This window comes from Culex quinquefasciatus, chromosome 3, assembly GCF_015732765.1.
Source record: "Culex quinquefasciatus strain JHB chromosome 3, VPISU_Cqui_1.0_pri_paternal, whole genome shotgun sequence".
Classification (NCBI taxonomy): Eukaryota; Metazoa; Arthropoda; class Insecta; order Diptera; family Culicidae; genus Culex; species Culex quinquefasciatus.
Window position 1 is genome coordinate 174,826,888 of NC_051863.1, and position 13,026 is coordinate 174,839,913.

At 42.9% G+C, this 13,026-nt stretch overlaps 2 protein-coding genes across 3 annotated transcripts; both read left to right on the forward strand.

Moving 5' to 3' along the window:
- Positions 1 to 3,396: 3,396 nt before the first annotated feature.
- On the forward strand, positions 3,397 to 4,913 carry LOC119769816. The gene is made up of 3 exons (XM_038263500.1): positions 3,397 to 3,981; positions 4,086 to 4,177; positions 4,235 to 4,913. Exons 1-3 carry the CDS (start codon positions 3,794 to 3,796, stop codon positions 4,531 to 4,533), a joined length of 579 nt encoding a protein of 192 aa, XP_038119428.1. The 5' UTR covers positions 3,397 to 3,793; the 3' UTR covers positions 4,534 to 4,913.
- Positions 4,914 to 6,745: 1,832 nt separating this feature from the next.
- On the forward strand, positions 6,746 to 9,249 carry LOC6047853 (2-oxoisovalerate dehydrogenase subunit beta, mitochondrial). 2 transcript variants are annotated; one of them, XM_001864821.2, is made up of 3 exons: positions 6,746 to 6,832; positions 7,143 to 8,033; positions 8,758 to 9,249. In XM_001864821.2, the coding sequence occupies exons 2-3, from the start codon at positions 7,149 to 7,151 to the stop codon at positions 8,983 to 8,985; spliced, it is 1,113 nt and encodes a 370-aa protein (XP_001864856.2). In that variant the 5' UTR covers positions 6,746 to 6,832; positions 7,143 to 7,148; the 3' UTR covers positions 8,986 to 9,249. The 2 variants fall into 2 exon arrangements, with proteins under 2 accessions (XP_001864856.2, XP_038120651.1); XM_038264723.1 differs by lacking the exon at positions 6,746 to 6,832 and adding an exon at positions 6,966 to 7,058.
- Positions 9,250 to 13,026: the final 3,777 nt, after the last annotated feature.

Here is a 13,026-nt window from a genome sequence, read left to right on the forward strand (position 1 = left end):
GTGTTCTACGTGGATTCTGGATGCAGTGACCATCTGGTGAACAACCTGGCCTGTTTGAAGGCTGTTCGGAAGTTGAAGCACCCGTTTATTGTGGACGTCGCCAAGGATGGCGTTTCGTTGACCGGTTCTTACGAAGGTGTACTGGAGGGCGTCACCATGGCGGGAGTTCCTGTGGAGATGAAAGAAGTCGTCTTCCTGCCGGAGCTACGCGGGAACCTGATGTCTGTGAAGAAGCTGTCGAAGGCTGGTGTTGACGTTCTTTTCACCGGTAGCCGTGGACAGGAGAAGGCAGTCATGAAGTTTAACGGTGCTGTGATTGCTGTGGCGTATCTACGGAACAATCTCTACGAATTGGAACTAGAAGTGAATATGTCAAGAGGTACAGCGAACCTGTGTGCTGCCGAGTTGGGTAAACTGTGGCATCGCAGATTGGGTCATGCAAGTCAACAAGCGATGGACAATCTGGTGAAACACGAAATGGTCACCGGGATAAATACGCCGCTAGGAGCAGTCGGATTCTGTGACACTTGTGTGTTGGGTAAGCAAGCCCGTGAGCCGTTCAGTGGTAGACGTGAACCTGTTACGAGGCCACTGGAACGTATACACTCGGATGTGTGTGGACCGATTGATCCGCCAGGATGGGATGGATCTCGTTATTTCGTGTCGTTCATCGATGATTACACACATTTTGCGATGGTTTACACTATCAAGAAGAAGTCGGAAGTTTTCGAGAGTTTCAAGGAGTACGAGGCCCTCGTGACGACCCAGTTGGAGAAGAAGATATGCAAGATGACGGTGGACCAAGGTCGCGAGTATTGTTCGAACCAGCAGTTGGATTATTACAAACGTCGTGGCATTCAACTCCAGCCGACAGTGGCATACTCCCCGCAACAGAATGGTGTCTCGGAACGATTCAACAGGACTGTTGTGGAGAAGTCTCGAACGATGATGATTGACGCGAAGGTACCGAAGAATTTGTGGCCAGAAGCGGTGCAAACCGCAACGTATATCTTGAACAGAAGTTCAACGGCTGCGATTGTTGAGAAGGAAACTCCTGTAGAACGTTGGACCAACATCAAGCCGGATCTCGAGAAGCTGCGTGTTTTGGATGTCAAGCCTTTGCGTGGATTCCAAATCAGCAGAGGAAGAAGCTGGACCCCAAGAGCCGAGAGACAGTGATGATTGGGTACGCGCCCAACGGGTACCGTTTGTGGGACCAAAGAGATCGTAAAGTTGTCATTGCACGAGACGTGAAGTTCAACGAAGCACATTTCCCGTTTGCTGAGGATGGAGACGCCCAATCTGCACCCCCGTTGATGATACAAGTTCAACATGATGTGCCAGAGGGGATCAGCGTGTAGCTGATTTTGATGTTCCAGTCAGGATGCGGCTGAGGTTGAAGTACCTCCGATTGGAAACGAAGCTGATGACGACACGGATGATGCTGAATTCTGCGACGCTGATGGAGGTGCATATCCTGCCGACAACGACGCGGGCGGTGCCGGCCAGTTGAGTTCCGAAGAGGATAATCCTGGGGCGCTCCCATCGCAACAAAGAGGTGACGGCTTTTCAGAGTCAAACACTAGGCGCAGCGATAGGGAGCGCAAGTTCCCAGGTAAGTTCCTAGATTTTCTCACTTATGGAGCACACTGCGCTGTTAAGAATTCCGAACTTGCAGATCCACCGCTTACATTTGACGAAATCAATACCCGTGCTGATGGTCATTTGTGGAAAGCCGCAGTGGACGATGAACTACGGTCCCTTGATGCCAATGCTGTTTGGAAGCTAGTGAAATGTCCTTCTGGTATCAAGCCCCTGAAATCAAAATGGGTTCTGCGAGTCAAGGAGGACGAAAGCGGTAATCCTGTGCGCTACAAGGCAAGACTCGTCGTGAAGGGATTCCTGCAGAAGGCTGGTCTGGACTATCACGAGACGTATGCACCGGTAGCAAAGCTGGTCACCATTCGGACGGCACTGGCTGTTGGCGTGCAGCGAAGATGCTATTTCCATCAAATGGATGTGAAGACGGCCTTTTTGCACGGAAAACTGCAGGAAACTATTTTCATGGCTGTTCCGGATGGCGTGCAAGCAGAACCAGGGACAGCGTGTCAACTTTTAAAGTCATTGTACGGATTGAAGCAATCTCCACGGTGCTGGAACGAGCGGTTCAATCAAGTTTTGGTTCAGCTTGGATTTACCCGGTCTAAATACGATTATTGTCTCTACACACGGTTTAACGAGAGGGGGAATGACGCTGTTATCCTTGTGCTGTATGTTGACGACCTGCTAATCATCGGTAAACGGCAAGAGACAATTCAAAAGCTGAAAATGGACTTGGCGCAAACCTTCGAGATGACGGACTGCGGAGAAGTCAAGTTTTTCCTAGGGATGAAGATCGACTACAACTGGCAGCAAGGTCGAATGAAGCTGTCCCAAGCAGCTAGCATCGATAAGGTCCTGAAGAACTTTGGAATGGAAAATTGTAACCCGACGAAAACTCCCATGGAAAAAGGACTGATGCTTGAGCGACAAGTTACGGAAGCTGCCGAAGAACCTTACCGTGAGCTTCTGGGTAGTCTCATGTACATGATGATGTCTACCAGACCGGATATTTGCTTTTCGGTTGGATACTTGGGACGATTCCAACAACAACCAGGACAGCAGCACTGGACGGCGCTGAAACGTGTTGTACGATACATGAAAGGTACCAAGCAGATGAACCTGGAGATCAACCGTTGTGAGGACGCCAATTGCTTGCTCGGGTTTGCTGACGCGGACTGGGCAACAGACACTGAAGACCGGAAGTCAGTCAGCGGATTCCTGTTCCAAGTATACGGTAACACGGTCTCGTGGTCCAGTAAGAAACAGACGACTGTGGCCACATCTTCGAGTGAAGCTGAGTACGTTGCCTTGAGTGCTGCTGCATCGGAAGAAATCTGGTTGCGTGGTCTTTTGGGAGATCTTGGAGAAGCCATCACTGGACCGGTAACAATTTTTGAAGATAACCACGGATGCATCGGGATGGCGAAGAATTTGGAGTCAAAGCGAGCGAAGCATATTGACATCAAACATCACTTCATCCGGGACCACGTTGCTGACGGGAAGCTCAACATTCAACCTATCGGGACAACCAACCAGCTAGCAGACATCTTCACGAAGGCGTTGGACCCTGGACGTTTTGGAGACCTGCGACGACAACTAGGACTGCGCGATCGAGAGGGGGTGTAACGAAGCAACCTTTGAGAAAGCTGAGGTGCGATCGACAGGCCAGCTTCTAGTTCATTAAGTTGCGAACACTCAAGCGAGCAAGACGCAAAATAAAGATTCCTTACGAAAAACCCTAAACCGAGTCAAGAATTCCTTTATGAACAAATACTAGGGGTCGGACAAATCGGTCAATACATTATTAACGCATTAAAATAATTGGTCAGTATATCGACATTTCGTCAATATATTAACGAAATCCCACCATGCCTTTAAAAACCTTGTTGAGTTGAAATGTCAGTAGAAATCAAATCAAAACAAAACAAATTTCACCGGTTACGACGTCGTTCCAGAAAACCGAACAATAGAGTTATCTACGTGCGCATGTATTGCGTGTACGTACACGAAAAAGATTGAGGTTAAATTTTGTACCGTCCAGCAAAACAAATGGCGTGCTAGTGTGCGTGAGAGCGGGCTAAGATAACTCTATACCCGTGGAATCGGTGGCCAGGGAAGGTGGTGACGATGCAGAGAAAGTCAAGTCAAGCTGTGTTTCCTCTTCCTCCGCTGCAAGAGTGCAGTTTGGAAAATGAGATGGTTCTTGGACGTGTGGTATCTGTTCGGTTGCAGATCGAACCACCCCGTTCCATTAGATCGCGATCCTGCAGCCATTAGCCATTTGCAGGAGTTCTCGTTCCGAGTCCGGATCTGCAACGTCCACCGACTCCGGCCTAGATGTGTCCTCTTGCGAGTGTGTTTTGACAAACACGAAAAACAGTCCGTATTTAAGGAAACAGATTTTCTAACGAGAAACCATATTAATTCAAATTTTGAAGACACGCAATAAAGTTGTTTTGTTTACGTTTCTTCCCGGCAAATAGTTCTATCAGAATCGACGGCTCAGATTCCAAATGGCCAGATCATCTTGGTGTTGAAAATGCACCCTACTGGCGAGATCGAGTTCAACAAAATGGTATTCGAAAGCTTGATTAAGTTTATCTACAATGCTTCAATTCACTTTACCCCGCAGATAGCATCCTCCTGCTCGCCGACTTAATCGAGACCCTAAGCAAAATACGAGCAGAGAAGAGAACCTCTCAAACTCCGTCAACCTCCTCACAGCTAGCGAAACGACCAAGAATCGCTTCCCCAGAGATAGTCTCGAGCCAGCAACCTTGGACAAGTAGCAAATACTTTGACGATAAGTACACCGATTGGCGCTGTTCGACGACGACGACGACAGTCTGGAAACGTTTGAAATCCGCTTCAAATCCCCCGCCATGGGAAGTGACGACCTCCCCCAAATTGGTTCCAAATCGAGGAACATAGTGTGGTGAACCAGATCAACCAACTGCCGGACACCGTCACACCGTTTGAAACATCGACAACGACGGCCGGATGGCCTTTTCCGACCACTACGTAATGTGATTTGATCTAGAGCGGTTACAGCCCCAGTACCAAACGCAATCCCAATGTAGCCACGGGCGGTGGCGGTCGGATGATTCCGGGAACCAACAGCAAGATTTACTTTGATCTGGCAGTGTGCTCCCAACTCGAGCACTTCCAGCGCGAAGGTGGAGGTGCTAAATCCATGTCATCTCAGTTGCTGAACTTTTTCAACCAGACCTACAAACGGTTCACGGGATTCAAGCCGACGAAGATCTCAAACTCTTTGTGTTAAATCTTTTCATAATTCTTCAATTTGCCATTTTTTTTGTAAATATACTACTGTTTCCGCTTTTTATTCATATACCACCGAAAAAAAGGGAGAGGAGGGGTACGTTTCGTCCTGTAGCATGCCCTAGACACCCTAGCAAGAACGTTAACAATGCCATAATCTCGCCATAGCCATAACATCGTAAGCCGTAGGCACGCCGGAAGTCGTCATGGATGAACTTCCCTGGTTGACTTGGGAAAGATGAGCTTCCAAAGATTGTGAGCAATCTTTATGTGTATGTAGTGCTGTGCGACCGGCGTGCTGAAGACGGTTCCACAATTCTGAAAGAAGTTGTTGGCTTCGTTGTTGAGCTTCCGTGCCGTTAACGTCTTAGGGCACCACACAACTCAAATAGCATGATTGTGGAGTGTGGACCGTTCCGGATGCTTTTACCAAATCCTCGTCCACTTCATTTGATTCTGTTTTTTTTCGTCGGGCGGCTCAGGCAGAAGGGTCATACGAAGGTTTTGTAGATTCCGGATATCCGTGTCCCAGTGTCTGTGTTAAACTCCGTTTTGCGCAAACTTTTTTTGAAAATGAAATGCACGACTCAGACAAGTACATGTTATTGTTTATAAGATGTCAAATTGGACCGAGATTAATAATACTGGGTGGGAACGCTAGCTCAACTATTCGTTGATCTATTGACGAAAATATCAAAACCGCCGTCAATAGATTGACGAATAATAAAACCATCGACTCTGTCCAACCCCTAGAACAAATATGTTTTGTTAACAAATTTGGCTTTAAACAACTAAAAAACCTAACAGACATTTAAACACATTTATTTCCGAAAAAGATCCGAGAAAACGTTTCAAAAACCACTGTAATCATACAAATAGTTTAAAAAAGTAATGTTGATGCATTTTTTTATCATATTAATTACATAAATGATTGACCGAAACTAAAAAATAGTTTTGTTTACAGTTGCTGATAAAACCACGCATGTTTATTTAAAAATAATGTTTTGTTATTGATTTATTATTATAAAATATCATTTCAAACTGCAACTATGATGCTTTAGTTAAGTACCATTAACTAAAGTTTTGATTAATTATAAATTCTTTCGGCTTCAGCATATTGGTACTTTCAACATAAAAACAGCTATATTTATACTCATTATTGAAAAAATATGCGTTTAAGTTGATTACAACAAGCATTCTTTGTATGTTTAAGAGAAACTTTTGCTTAAATGCACAGTTTTCTTTATTTTTGTAAGTTAAATTAACAGGGGTCCACTTTTGGAAAAGTTTGGAATTTCGTTGTCCTATATTGGACCCACCTAATGTTTGCTCGAAAATGAGCAGTTCTTCGTTTTATTTTAGTAAAGATACTTAAACTTACATTACTTCGACCTGCTGAAGTTGAATAATCAGTCAAAAAATGATTGGATAGTTAATTCAATTATAAAATATAAATGCAGTTTTGTTGTGAAAATGCTAGTGGCCATGGCTGATTTCAGATGTCGAACTCAAAACACTTATTTTGGCTGAAAGGACACGTCAATGTCAGCCAACATTGTATTAAATGATGCTGAACTTACCAAATAAAAGATTTGTAGACAAAAACACGCTTGAAATTGTGATTGTTTCGAATTTTTCATCAAAAACCCTTCAGAGGGTCCACTATAGGAAAGGGGTCCACTAATGGATAACGTACCCTATTTAAATTTTGATGTTCTTAACATTCCAAATTTTGAATTTTCAACTTTTTTAATTTTTTAACTATTCTAAGCAAAGTGATTGTAGATATGCCATTATCCTTTATAGTTTTTATGCCAATTCCACTTGCACCCACCGATTGCTGTCAAATTCGCAAAACACACACACGCCTGATAACAAGGTGGGTACAACTCGCGCGTTTCGTCAACAAAAACAAGTGCGTCGTCGTCAGTCAGCCTAATTTAGCGAGGTAAATTTCCGATTAAAAATTCAAATTCCGAACCCTTTGCTTGCCCCCCTCGTTGGCGGGATCGCATTTCCAACTGCATTCCCGATTAGCTTGCGAGTTTTGTTTGGAACGCGAGGCAAAATTCTTTGTTTATTGTCGCGCTTGACGACACGTTTGCGGGAAAGTTGCCAACCTTAATTACATAACACTAATCTCTCGCGGTGTGTGATTCAACAGTCTGGCGCTGGTTGAGCTCGTTGCCAATTTCCGATTGATCGGTGCCAAGACTTGACTAACCGGAAATCCGTTTGTTTTACTTTTTCTCGCTCAGATCATCATGAGTCTTCTCAAGTTGGCGAGCGGCGCCACGGCGGCTGCTCTGAAGAAGAGTTCGACGACCCAGCTGGTCGTTTCACGTGCCTCGTCCCACTTTGTGTACAGCCCGGATGCGAAGGCTCCGGTCGAGGGGCCAACCCAGAAGATGAACATGTTCCAGGCCATTAACAACGCGATGGACATCGCCATGGAGCGAGACACTTCGGCGCTGGTGTTTGGTGAGGACGTTGCTTTTGGAGGGGTTTTCCGATGCTCCATGGGCCTGCAGAAGAAGTACGGAAAGGATCGGGTGTTTAACACTCCGTTGTGCGAGCAAGGCATTGCTGGGTTTGCGATCGGGGTGGCCAACACGGGTGCGACGGCCATCGCCGAGATGCAGTTTGCCGATTACATTTTTCCGGCGTTCGATCAGATAGTCAATGAAGCGGCCAAGTATCGGTACCGCAGCGGAAATCTGTTCGATTGTGGGTCGCTAACGTTCCGCGCACCGTGCGGCGCCGTTGGACATGGTGCTTGCTATCACTCGCAATCTCCGGAGGCGTACTTTGCGCACACACCCGGCTTAAAGGTGGTCGTTCCGCGCGGTCCCAATAAGGCAAAGGGATTGCTGCTGGCTTGCATCAAGGAGAAAGATCCTTGCATCGTGTTTGAGCCTAAAACGCTGTACCGAGCGGCGGTGGAGGAGGTTCCGGTGGCCGCCTTTGAGTCTCCGCTGGGCAAGGCGGACATCCTGAGAACCGGCAGCGACGTCACGTTGATCGGATGGGGTACGCAGATTCACGTGCTGTCGGAGGTTGCCGATATGGCTAAAAAGCAGTACGGCGTGAACTGTGAGGTGATTGACCTGGTGTCGATTCTGCCGTGGGATAAGGACACCGTTTGCAGTGTGAGTATTGAAAGCCATTTGTTGGCACGATTTCTTTTATTCAATTAATTTACATCAAAGTTTAATCCCTGTACACTTGGAAAACTGGCCAACTAAATCTACCGCCGTGTGCCCGCGGACCTGAATCTCAACCCAATTCGGCCCAACTCGGTGGCCACGCTTGCATTCAGCTGCTTTCACATCCACTTATAAGCATCTGCTGCAGAATTGTGGGAGGATCGTCCCGTGGGATGTCCTGGCATCGCTGATAGTGGTCTGCCAAAGCTGTCAGTGTTTTCACTATATTTTCAGCTAAATCACCAAAATTGGTCAAATCTAGCTTTTCGAGGTTTGATTGCAACTTCTGAAATTTTTAAATATTAACTCGTTTACGCTATACGAGAATGATAAATTAACTTACATCGAGGCACTCAAAAACGGAAGGTTTGGCGGTGGTCTGCAAGCAAAAGGTTTGATTTAATGAACATAGTTAAAATTTCATAAAACTTACTTTTGCGAAAACTGCAACTGCAATGCTAATGATCAGGAACAACTTATTCATTTTCGAAAGCTTCACTCTTAAAAATCTTGCCAACTAGAACCTTTTTATACCTATCCAAATCTTAAGTGGTCCTCAAGTTTGACCTCAAACTTCATAAGTACATTCGAATGCACTTATTTCAAACAAGCACAAATATCGTTGACCTTCCGCGGTTCTAACCATGCTCCCCACACTCACCAACAGTCGGCGAAAAAGACGGGCCGCGTGCTGATCGCCCACGAGGCACCCCTCACGAGCGGATTTGGCGCCGAGCTGGCAGCGACCATCCAGGAGGAGTGCTTCCTCCATCTCGAGGCGCCGGTAGCACGCGTCACCGGCTGGGACACGCCCTTCCCGCACGTGTTCGAGCCGTTCTACATCCCGGACAAGTTCCGCTGTCTGGCCGGCGTGAAGAAGCTCATCGATTACTGAACCAGGCAATCGGGCATCCAAGGTCTTCCACGGTGTGTAGTTGTTGCTGCTAGATGAAGTGAGCAAAGTCACTCTAAAATTGCACGAAATGATAAACGAGAAACATGATGCATTTATTACAGTTAAGTATAGTTTTACGTTGATTAACGTACAGACGAACAGCATTTAATACAAAGCTCTTTACATATCAGAAAGATGGTCACAAGTCTGCGATTAAGATTCTCCAATGAAAAATTAAAGTGCCTTTAATGTTTTAATAGCAAAGTGTGTTTTACATCTCTTATTGATGACAATTCTTTAAAAAAAAACAATTTCTATTCTGATTAAAAAAAACATGCAAAAAGTATTACAAAATGGTATTTATTGTTTTAGATGTGCTACTGACCCATTCTCCCGAAACGGGAAACATTTGTACATTTTTTTTCAGTTTTTTGCTTACAGGCTGGTATGCAGATCGGAAGGAACGCAAAACTCCATATAAAAAAACGCCCAAGAAACGGTCAAGGAAAGGGTCACGAAAAGATTTTTCTTAAGCGGTACGCAGCTGAAAAGTAACAGAAACGGAAAGATTGCGTTTGACGTTTCTTCGCGCGGTCCTTGTTTGTAATATGTTTTGATGAAAAAATCAAAATCCTTAACGTTTTAATAATTTTGTATTGGATATAATAATATTTAAAATTCCCGCCGAATCTCAAAATCCATTTTCTAAAATTCTAAACGAATGCACAAGTCGAAATTTCAATAGGTTTAAAAATCGGAAATATATAAATTCGTAAATACAAATTTACGAAAACCTCGAAATTATAACAAATTAATTAAAACAATTTAAGAATTTAGGAATGTAAGAATTTAAGAATTAAATAATTTAAAAATTCAAGAAAAAAATTAAACATTTGTACCCAATTTGTACCAGCCTTATTCTATAATTTCCAAATTTCCTGACTTCCTTATTTCCTAGTTTCCGAATATCTTAATTTCCTTATTTTCTACTTTCCATATTTCCAAATTTCCTAATTCCTAACTTCCTAACTTCATAACTTCCTAAACTCCTAATTTCCTAGTTTCCCAATTTCCTAGTTTCCTAATTTCCGAATTTCCTAATTTCCTAGCTTCCTAATTTCCTAACTTCCTAATTTCCTAACTTCCTAATTTCTTAACTTCCTAATTTCCTAGTTTCCTGATATCCTAATTTCCCAATTTCCTAACTTCCTTACTTCCTAATTTCCTAGTTTTCTAATTTCAAAATTTCTTAATTTCTTAATTCCCTAATTTCCTAACTTCCTAATTTCCTCATTTCCTAACTTCCTAACATCCTTATTTCCTTACATATTAATTTCTTAATATCCTAATTTCTTAAATTCCTTGTTTCTTTATTTCATAATTTCCTAATTTTCTTATTTTCTTTATTTAACTAATTTGCTAATATCATAATTTCCATATTTCCTAATTTCCTAAGTTTTTAATTTCCTTATTTCATAATTATATCATTGTTTAATTTCATTATTTCATAGTTACATAATTTTTACTTATAGTTTTTCTAGTTTTAGAATTTAAGAATTTAAGAATTTCTTATTTTCTGTTTTTTTAAAAGAAATTTTCAATTATTGATTTCTTAATTTTGTTTATAACTGTTGTTAAAAGTTGTTGAATAAACATTTTAACTTTTGAATATTTTTAATCTTTTTATTTTTTCCTCGAAAAAACCTCAAGCGCGCACACCGACAATCGCGCTCATACCGAACTGTCAACTTAGCATAACGTACTTATAACTTCAATATCTACACAGCAAATTTTGGGTTGCCATTTCAGTAAAATAAATAACTGAATGCGATTCAGTAATCATCAGATTTGCTGAAATAGAGGAGAAAGGCAACTCGCGACAAAATTTTGAGGCTAGGAATTTTGACAGGTATGATTTTCATAAAGTATTCGCCTCCTTTTCTCTCCCACAGAAAACTGCGGACAATGTAACTGTCAAACTAGGCCAAAATGTTAAAGTCACTCACAAAATGAACTTTGAGTGATTTGAGTTCATTTCTGACGTCACGATTTTCTCCTCTATGCGGTAATAAACAAAAACATTACTGAAAAATCAGTAAATGCTTATACTGATTTTTCAGTAATGTTTTTGTTTTTTACCGAATTTCAGCAAATCTGATGATTATTACTGAATCGCATTCAGTTATTTATTTTACTGAAATGGCAACCCAAAATTTGCTGTGTAATGATGCAAAATGGCTTCTTTAGGCGCACTGAAGGCACCAAAAAAGTTTCAGACGGATTAAAAAATACAAAAAAAAACGAATGACCGAAATTTCAAAGAATTGCACCTCTTTTACACGGAGTTCACACACACTACCAAACGTTTGTTTTAACTTTGTCAAACCAACGGGGTACAAACTAAAAAGTGTGAAACGAAAAAGTGACCAAACCAAATTGAGTGTAGCACGCAGAAAAATGTTTTGTAGAATCAGCCTGTACGAGTTTTGAATCAATATTTTTTTTGTTGAAAAGGTATAATCAACAAAGAAATTGCGTTGAAACAAACCTCGATTTTCTCAATTCCACAAAAGTCTTTTGTTGTTTTGAAAAAGCCGCTTTGACGTTTAGCGTTAATTCAACAAAAATCTTGATTTTCAAATCAAGAAAACGTTTTGTTGATTCAAATATGCCTTATTTTTCTGCGTGAGTAAGTGTGAGTCCCGTGTAAAAAGTGACAGTTCGTCACTCTTTTAGTTTGTATTTTGAATGGTTCTGTAGATTTGAATTTGTGTTTATTTTTTTTTTTTCATTACAAAAAATCGAAAAAATACATTTTTGCAATTCCGTCGTGAAACTACTTACTTTTCCTGTCATTCTTGAACGACGAAATAGCCTACTTTTCTGTACCAAAAACTACAGAATCGAATAGCAACACTTTTCAAAATAAATGCTGAAAAGTTCTACTTTTCAGCACTCAAATGGGTGCTGAAAAGTTGAACTTTTCAGCACTTGTTTCGAAAAGTAACACTTTTCATTTTTTTTTATTTAAACGATTTATTCACGCAAAAAAAATCAATCTGGTTTGAATCAAAAAAATATTTTGTTGTTTTGACTTGACGATTTTTTGTTGAAATAACCCTCAAAACCGATCGAAACAATTCACAATTTTGAGTTGAAATTAGGGGAAATTCTCGTATGTTTGGCAGGTTAAGCACTCGCTCCTAATTCCATCCAATTTGCTGATTTTCACTATTTCAACAACTAATTTTGCAAAACTTTTGATATAAACTTGCTTGCTCACTTTGTTCGGGGCTGGCCGATTGTGGGTAGTGAACTGTATTTCGTGTTGTTGGTGGCGGATTTCAAGCGGGACCGCAGGAGAGAGGAAAACACCGTGAAACTTGGTTTTCTTTGTTTATTTCTCCTTCTTCTCACTCTCCTGCATCACTTCACTACACTAAAGTTCCTTTCTCCTGCTGCGATGTTGCCTAGTTGGCGGTTGAACGTTTTCTGACGCGAGCTTGGTTCGCGGGTGACGTTTGACGTTCAACTGTCAGTTGACACGGTGGGCGCAGGGGTGTGCGCACGGCGGGGTTTCCTTTTCGGTGATACCGAACATACTCCCCCCGGTTGAGGAACCTCAACAACTTCATTTCGTTCGGTGGATGATCCTTTTCAGGTGAGCAACTCTCTGAGACAACCTTGTCCGGTGGATCGGTTGGAAGCCAGCCTTGGCGCTGGCATTCGTGAGCTGGCCAACAGCGGCCTGGTTGGTGATCCTGTAGTGCGCCGTCATCTGGATGGATGCGGCAGGATCGAGGTTGACCGCGCTTGTCATGGGCTTTAACCGTCGGCGGCAGCATCGGTGTATGCTCCGCGACGATCCTCACTTCTTGGCCGCAGTCCGGATGGACACGACCTGGACGGTTTCGAATCTTGGCAACTCGGGCGACGTGACCAAGACACGAGTACACTGCTGGCAGCATCTGGTTGTGCTTCGCGCTGGCGGTGATGTCGTTCTGGCTTCCGGTAGACGTTGGATGGTCCTCCGGAGCAACC

Coding starts and splice junctions, on each gene's coding strand:
- LOC6047853 (XM_001864821.2), top strand. CDS start 7,149: ATGAGTCTTCTCAAGTTGGCGAGCGGCGCCACGGCGGCTGCTCTGAAG. Junction 8,034..8,757: donor ATAAGGACACCGTTTGCAGT/GTGAGTATTGAA, acceptor ACTCACCAACAG/TCGGCGAAAAAGACGGGCCG.
- LOC119769816 (XM_038263500.1), top strand. CDS start 3,794: ATGAGATGGTTCTTGGACGTGTGGTATCTGTTCGGTTGCAGATCGAAC. Junction 3,982..4,085: donor TTTGACAAACACGAAAAACA/GTCCGTATTTAA, acceptor CCCGGCAAATAG/TTCTATCAGAATCGACGGCT. Junction 4,178..4,234: donor AGATCGAGTTCAACAAAATG/GTATTCGAAAGC, acceptor TTTACCCCGCAG/ATAGCATCCTCCTGCTCGCC.